Consider the following 8,472-nt stretch of genomic DNA (forward strand, 5'->3'; position numbering starts at 1 on the left):
AACTGAGGTAATAACAGATTTAGTTATATGTCTAAGATTGAACAGCAAATAATCAATAAAGCTGGACTGATGTGAGGCAATCTGAGTCCATAGGCCTTCAAAAGTAGGGCATGATCACCTACAATGTGTTCAGATAGATGTGGTAAAAAAGTTCCCCCTGATTCTCCAAGTACACACCACATACACTGCTGTTTAAGTCTGGAACCCTAAGAATTAGATATTACAGAATTATTCCCGTTAAAATGAAAACGCCCTAAGAGAGCTACCTCTCTTTTAAAATCTCAGCAAAAGCAACTTTATCTGAACATTTCCAGCTGGTCTGAAGAAGGCAAGTTTTACCAGTTGCCAGAACAAGAACCAAGGTATTTTCTTGGAAGGAGAAATCAAGGTTATTTGCTATGTTAGAAGACTGAAGACAGAATGAAAAGCTTCAAATCTTCAAGAACTTCATGACAGAGAGAGAGACCCAGACAAACCGTGTCTCTCACAAGTTATATGTAAGCATCGAGCACATGGTGAATCACTGTAGATGCCTTCTGGGTTTTTAAAAAATTTTTTACTGTTTATTTTTGGGGGGGGGGCGGAGAGAGAGAACACAAGTGCACAGGGGAGGGGAGGCGACCCAGGGAGACACAGAATCCAAAGCACACTCCAGGCTCCGAGCTGTCAGCATAGAGCCCAACGGGGCTCAAACCCAGGAGCCTTGAGATCATGACCTGAGCCGAAGCCTGACACTTTACTGACAGAGGTGCCCCAGATGATTTGTTTTTAAGCTAATTATGTATTTAACTCCCTTCATAAAAGGCATCAAATAATATTAATAAAAAATACACAAAAACTACGGGGTGGGTAACAGTCTGTGCTTTAATAAATAAACAGTCCTTATTGAAGGTAGTAGTTAAATTTGCTTCTAAAATCACTAGGTTTGGAATAAAGCAAAGAAAGAATTTCTCATTTGGACATTGATGGCCAGTATCTAGTTAAACATAAACCAGAAAAATACATTTCTAAATGGAATTTTCATCCACTATGCACATTTTTACATTGTTTTAGTACTGGGTATCATATCTTTCCTGCTTCCATTAAAAGACAAGTTGGATACTCACAGTGTTTACCATTTTATACTCACATAACTACACAACTTTTGTAGGGGGATAAAAGGTTGTTGGTGAAGTGATGAATAGATGATCTTCAAATAATAATTAGTTATGTGACCATGGGAAAATCACTACTTGGGTCTCAGCTTTCTCTTCTCTAAAATGAAGCAGTGAACTAATTTCACCACAACGTGCCACATTAAGTAAAATCTACCATGCTGTGGTAACATTTGTCCAAAGCAGACAGAAAGGGCACACAAAAAAACTCTCCATATATGAGAAGAATTAATCAGAACTACTCATAGAAGACAACTCATGTCTAGGAATAGGCATGGCTTAATACCAAAAGTCAGCTCCTTATAAGAAAAAAATGTAATTACCTTGGCCAAAGGAGGTAAATGAAGCAAGTGATAAAAATACCACATTGGGAAGGAGCAAAGGAGATGGGGGAAATCACACAGGAGGCACAGGAATAATCAGAACTAAATACTGGGTCGCATCACTCTAGCATTATTCACAATAGCAAGTACCTCAAAGTATTACCTGACTATCGAGGGGAATAAAAGTCATTTTCTGGCTAAACCGTTCAATCATGAAGTTTGCACAAATCGTAGCCCATTCTATTTAACTAAATTGTTAAGCTGAAATCATAAATGTTAGCACATCAAGATATCGTGGGCTCTAATTTTTTTCTTCTCATTTAAATCACAAACATGCTTCCCATTTTAAGAAACGCAGGCTTTTAAAATGTATTTGTCAAACATGCACACTATCCAAGAGAAGCAGCATGACCTTTAAAAATGAGAATTCTATTCGGCTAATTAGTATTTTCAGATTTTCTTGTTGTATTTCTCACTGTGAACAACTCCAGTAATCTTAATACCCAAGTGAAGGCTTTTTTTTTTTTTTTCAAAACTGGACACTTTATAATCAATCATTAGTTCACAAATCCATTTAAAACACTCAAAAAGAACTGAGTACAACTGCCTTAACATCCATTTATGTATTCAACCACACTGACTGCTTCTCCTTTGACCAAGGTAGCAAAATCTGCGGAGTGAGGGGTCTCTACCCAGAGTAGCCCGTCGGCTAAACGGATCCCAGCCCATCCCAGAAATTTACTGGGTTGGATTCTGAAAGGCTGGGCAGGTAAACCGGACAAGCGGTTTTGCAAAAAAAAAAAACCATGCTGACACAATTTTCAGGACGCAGAACTTTAAAACACGCGGTTAACTTAAAAACCCATTCCCAGGTGCCTGGAGAAACTAGAGGGCCCTGTCCCACGCGCTCTGGAAAGTTCCAGGCACTCCGAAGTTGCGGACTTTGACGGGACGAACGAGAGGCGCTCCCACTTCATCCCGGACAGACCGCCCCTCCAGAGACCACACTCCCCCCCCCCCCCACCCCCATTACAGTTGGAGCCCGGTCGCCAGCCAAGCGGCAGACGCGGCGGGAAGAAAGGGGCAGCTCCGGTGCCCCGGTTCCCGACGCGCGCGGGCGTCAGCAGCCCGAGCGCAATGATCGCCGAAGGGTGCGCGCGCAGTCTCCGCCGAGCCCTGGAGCCGCGCGGCCGGCCTCGCCCTCCCGCCGCCCGCACGCGCGAACACCCACCTGGGGGCGCTGGGCTGCCGGGGGCCCGCTCCCGGCTCCCGCCCGCCCGGCCCGACGCTGCAGGCAGCATCGCGGCGGCTGAAGCCAGGCAGCCTGCGGACAGGACTCTGCTGCCCGAGATTCCCGGCGAGATCGTCTCTAGACGCCCCCCTTCGTCAGCCCACCACGGGTGGGTCTGGCCGCAGGGCCCGGAAACGCAGCCCGTGGGCTCAGGCCACAGGGTCACCACGAGGCCTTGCGAGGGCGCCCTGAGGAAGTGAAACCGCCCAGGGGCTTGCGCTTGCCTGCTTTTTAGGCTGCTCTCATTTCTCCTAACACTCTCTGGGCCTGTTCACTCCGGAGATCTTAGAGCTGCGACACCTGTGACTCCCCAGCTTTTGTCCCATTCTAGGTCTTCCATGGAAGAAATAGGGATACCAGATGTAGACACTTGCTGGGAAAGGGGAGCGATAGATACAGATATATGGATCTGATTATATAAATAAAGATATAAAGATGTAGATGAAGATACACGGTTGATTTTTTTTATATATTTCATTTTGCCCATACTGTGTAGGCTAGATTCCTAAATTGCAAAGTGATTTTAAAAACCGTATAAAATTTATTTCCCTCTCCTGCTCCAAGTCAGAACTGGTAAAAAATAAGACGTGGATTGAAATAGATTCTCCAAGTAAGGGTTTAACTTCACTTGCTTCGAAGACTGAGAAATACTCAGACTTCGCCCAGATCCTTAATATAAATGTCCCTTCTTCTCTCAAGGTTCTCTAACTTAGTAATTTACTTTTTGAAATTGAAAATATTTTTGAAGATCAAATTGAAGATTTGATAACAGTTCATGGTTTAAATGTTCCTCTCCCTCTTTTTTAGAAAAGAAATCTAAAAGGGAGAGCTGTGTAGCCACTATTTATCTCATACAGTCTTTTTTAGGAATGCCATAAATATCAAAGTATCCAAAATGTTAACTTTTTCCACATAACTCGATTAGTTTTTGTAGTTTATGCCCGATGAAGAAAACTTAGAGAAATATGTGAAGTGTCAGCAATTTTGAAAACTGTCATGTACATTTCTCTACTTTCTGGTAGTTCCTTTAATGTCGTTATTAACTTTAAGTTGACTTTCTTTATTGGAACTAACATAACAAGAGACTATCTAATTTATCATATTGACAAGTTAAGTGTATAGTCTTCTATAAATACCTGTTTACTATATTAAGAGAGCTGAGTACAATAAAGACAGAGGGTTTGGTTTGCAGGGAACATACAAACCCTTGCTAAATATTTTCAGAATTCAATTCTAACTAATGTGTGCATCTTTTTTAAACAAGCCACTGTGGAGACAGGGTACTAACTGATACATTTGCGTGTGTGTGTGTGTGTGTGTGTGTGTGTGTGTATTATATATACATATCTTACATATATGTGTATGTGTGTGTTTATATAAAAATATATTCATTCTTCACAAAAGATACTTCAACGATGACTTTGAGGAAGAAGGAAGAGACATAAGAATTACATCTTATGCTCACCAATTAAGTGTCCAAATCTTCAAAGGCATTTCAGTTTATTCCATAGAAATACACAATGCTCACTCCCTCCCCGCACACAAAGATTTATTAATAAGGATAGTCTCAGATAGCACATTGTATATGTCCTATGTATGGAGCAACCTCATGTGGGGAAAGCCCTGGACTGGAAGTGAGAAGGCTGTCATTGCCATTTTGGCTCTCCACCTTGCTATCTGGGCAACGAGGACAATTCTGAATATTTCTGAGCCTTGTACCATCATAGTTAAATGAAGAAATGGAAATACTTACCTTCAAGTCTTTGCCAGCTATGTAATTTTATGACACCGTCCTTCTAATATACATAGAATAAGATTTAAAATACACAGGATAATTAAGTACATTTTCAGATGCTCATTTGGACAATTTACATCAACATAATCCTGGTAAATGAAAAAATGAAAGCAAAAATGTGCTTAAAATTTTGGGCTGATTTTTTTCAAACCACTTTATTTAATAAGACTTTGTGTTAGAAAATATTTAAAAACCCTCCACTAAAGTTCAAAAATTATCCCAGCTTTGTTTTTGTTTTAGGTACTTGAATGGGAATATAACTCTTATTCAAAAGTTATGAGGTAACGTTTAGTTTCTTTACTTGTTTATTCTTGTGCATCATTACTGTTGCTGTTAACAGCTACCCTGTTTTGTTTTGTATTCTACGTGCCAACGACTATGTAAGTATTTCAGAATGTTCATGTCCTTTGGTTCTTAAAGCAATGTGGCTTTAACCATAGTTTACAAATGAGGAATCTGGATTTTAAAAGTTTTAAGTAACAGGGGCACCTGGGTGGCTCAGTCAGTTAAGCATCCCACTCTTGGATTTGGCTTAGGTCATGATCTCATGGGTTCAAGTCCCTCATGGGGCTCTGCACTGGCAGTGCAGAACTTGCTTGGGATTCTCTTTCTCTCCCTCTCTCCCTGCCTCTCCCCCACTTGTGCCGTCTCTGTCTCTCTCAAAATAAACAAACTTAAAAAAAAAGTTTTAAGTAACAGAGGTGGAATTCAATTCTAGATCTGATTCTATAGCTTGCCCTCTTAATTACAATCCTCCCCTTCCTTTTAAGGTGATGTAAAGTCATTGCTAAAGATTACATGGATATCATAGGCAAGGTTATACCTATATTTGTATCAAAAAGGTGCTTTTGTTTTCCTGCAAAAACAGTGTCACAGAAATAAACATCTATATCTTTAAGAATAGGCATGAACTGCACTCATAATTCATTATAATATTGGCACTATTTGTTGAGGATATTAGACACTGTTTTCACAAAGATAGGAAAATGTGTAGAGATCACAGACACACGCAGATGCTGTGGCCTAAGTCTCACATGTATTCTAACTCCTCGTGCATCTAGGAAAAGATATTTTAGAAATGTTTTCACTCATTTCGTCTTGTTTCTTAGTGTCCAGAACATCTTTAGTCACAGTTGACTTTATTTTCCTGTGCTTTTCTCCCTTAAGGAAGTGATACTCTCTGAAATACTGGGTTATCTCTTGCTTCACTTTTGTTCTCAGGCAAGAGGCACTTAGTAATTCTCACACTGAGCTGCTTTTTCAGGCAGGATGCCACCAGCAGCATGTAATCACAGATTTTTGATTTTACCTGTGTTACAGAATAACAAAAAATGCTAGCCACAGTTGGTTTCTTGTTTCTCATATATCAAACTCTTGGATCCATTGACTTCTTCCCTTGTATTCTTTCCCTAGCAGCTTACTGATGGCCTCAGTATCATTACCTCACTTGGTGGAGATTATAAGAGCCTCATGCTGACTCTATGTTACAATAAATGGACAGTTAAGCCTATTTGCTGTTGCCCTGTTGCACTTGCCATGGCTGATTCCTTGTACCCTTTGCAGACTGCGTGCTTTTGCTAATGCTGTTGGCTTCATTTCTACTTTTAGATTCTGGATACTTTTAAAAAACAAAACTGTTTTTTGTTTGTTTGCTTGCTTACTTGCTTGTTCCGAAAGCAGCAACCTGTAAAAGTGAAGTCGTATTTTGCTTCTTCATGGCTATATATATATTAAGTGGACAGTTTTCCTTCTGAAGAACATATCCAGATCTTTAGAATTTTATGTTATTTTCATAGGGTGTTATTACACTTCTCGCTTGCTAGCTCAAAACAAGATGAAACACTCGGAAGTTTCGAAGGAATCTCTTAGCAATAAATCTTTTTTGTTGTTACTGAAAGACTTCTCTCATTTTCTTATCTTTCCTCACATTTAACTTAATTATTTAATACTAATCTAACTGTGTAATGGTCTCCCTAAAGATTCCCACATTTTAATCCCCAGGACCTATGTATATATTACCTTGCATTACAAAGAAGATGGGGCTGAGTTAAGGATCTTGAAATGGGAAGAGCATCCTGGATTATGCAGGTGGGCCCAATATAATCACAAAGGTAGTTATAAAATGGAGGCAGAAAAGTCAGAGAAGAGACGTAGTGAGGACACAGAGATTGGAGTAATGAGCTTTGAGTATGAGGAAGGAGACACAAACAAACAAATGCAGGCAGCCCTCCAGAAGATGGAAAAGGCAAGGAAATGGTTTCCCCTGCAGAGAGTTCAGAAGGAACCAGCCCTGCCGAAACTTGACTTTTACCCAAGTAAGACTGGTTTTGAACTTCTGACTTCCAAACTGTACGAAAAAATTTGTGCTATTTTAACCCACTAAGCTTGTGGTAACTTGTTATAGCAGCAATAGGAAACTAGCATACCAAGTTGTGGTGATAAATTGAGTGAGGAAATTCATTAATAAAATAAAATTTATATTCTTCTAAATAAACATATATTAAAGAATATTCATAGCAGAGTATACATTTGTTTCAACTGCACAGGGAACATTCTCCAGGACAGATCCCATGTTATGCCACAAAATAATTCTCAATAAATTTAAGAATATTAAAATCATATTATGCATCTTTTTTAATCACAATGGTATGAAACTAGGAAATCAATTACAAGAAAAAAACTGGAAAAAACATAAATATGTGGAAGCTAAGCAACATGTTACTAAACAACAATGGGTCAACAAAGAAATTAAAGAGAAAATTAAAAAAAATACCTGGAAACAACATGGAAACACAATGGTTCAAAATCTTCAGGATGTATCAAAAGCAATTCTAAGAAGAAATTTTAAAGCATTATAGGCCTACCTACCTCAAGAAATAAGAAAAATCTTAAACAATATAACATTACATCTAAAGGAACTAGAAAAAGAAAAACAAAGCTGAAAGTTAGTAGAAGAAAGGAAATAATAAAGAAAAGAGTGGAAATAAGGGAAATAGAGACTAAAACAACAGAAGAGCTCAGTGAAACTAAGACCTGGTTCTTTGAAAAGGTAAACAAAACTTATACACCTTTAGATAGACTCATCAAGATGGAGAGAAAAAGGACTCAAACAAATAAAATTAAAATGAGAAACAAGTAAATGAGACGAAATTTTTTAAAAAGTATGAGATCACTATGAAAAATTATGCCAAACAATTGGACAACCTAGAAGAAATGGATAAATTCCTAGAAACATATAATCTTTCAAGACTGATTCAGGAAGAAATAAAAAAAACCTAAACAGACTATTCATAACAAAATTGAATTGATAATTTAAAAACTCTCAACAAACAAAAGTCCAGGACCAAATGGCTTCATAGGTGAATTCTACCAAACATTTAAAGGAGAGTTAATATCTATCCTTATCAAACTATTCTAAAAAGCAAAAGAGGGAGGAAAGCTTATAAATTCCTTCTATGAGGCCAGTTTTAACCTGATAATTAAACCATAGACACTACAAAAAAAAGAAAAAAGAGGAAATTTCAGGCCAGTCACTGATGAACATAGATGCAAACAGCCTCAATAAAATATTAGCAAGCTGAAATCAATAATATGTTAAAAAGATCATTCACTGCAATCAAGTAGGATTTATTCCAGGGGTGCAAGGATGGTTCAATATTCACAAATTAATCAACATGATAACAACATTAACAAAATAAAGGATAAAATCACATGATCACCTCAATAGATGCAGAAAAGGTATTTGACAAAACTTGACATCCATTTATTATAAAAATTCTCAACAAAATGGACCTAGAGGTAACATACCTCAACATGACAAAGACCATATATGACAAACCAACAGCTAACATCATACTCAATGGTGAAAAGCTGAAAGGTTTTCTTCTAATATCGGGAATAAGACAAGTA

General features: G+C 38.4%; 1 protein-coding gene across 1 annotated transcript in view; it reads right to left on the minus strand.

Moving 5' to 3' along the window:
* BANK1 (B cell scaffold protein with ankyrin repeats 1) overlaps positions 1–3,005 on the minus strand; it is a 309,831-nt gene extending 306,826 nt beyond the window's left edge. The window contains exon 1 of the mRNA XM_058721799.1: positions 2,709–3,005. Coding sequence (XP_058577782.1) covers positions 2,709–2,778 — 70 coding nt within the window. The 5' untranslated portion in view covers positions 2,779–3,005. The remainder of the gene's footprint in view (positions 1–2,708) is intronic.
* Between the last annotated feature and the right edge of the window lie 5,467 nt (positions 3,006–8,472).

This window comes from Neofelis nebulosa, chromosome 3 (assembly GCF_028018385.1).
Source record: "Neofelis nebulosa isolate mNeoNeb1 chromosome 3, mNeoNeb1.pri, whole genome shotgun sequence".
NCBI lineage: Eukaryota > Metazoa > Chordata > Mammalia > Carnivora > Felidae > Neofelis > Neofelis nebulosa.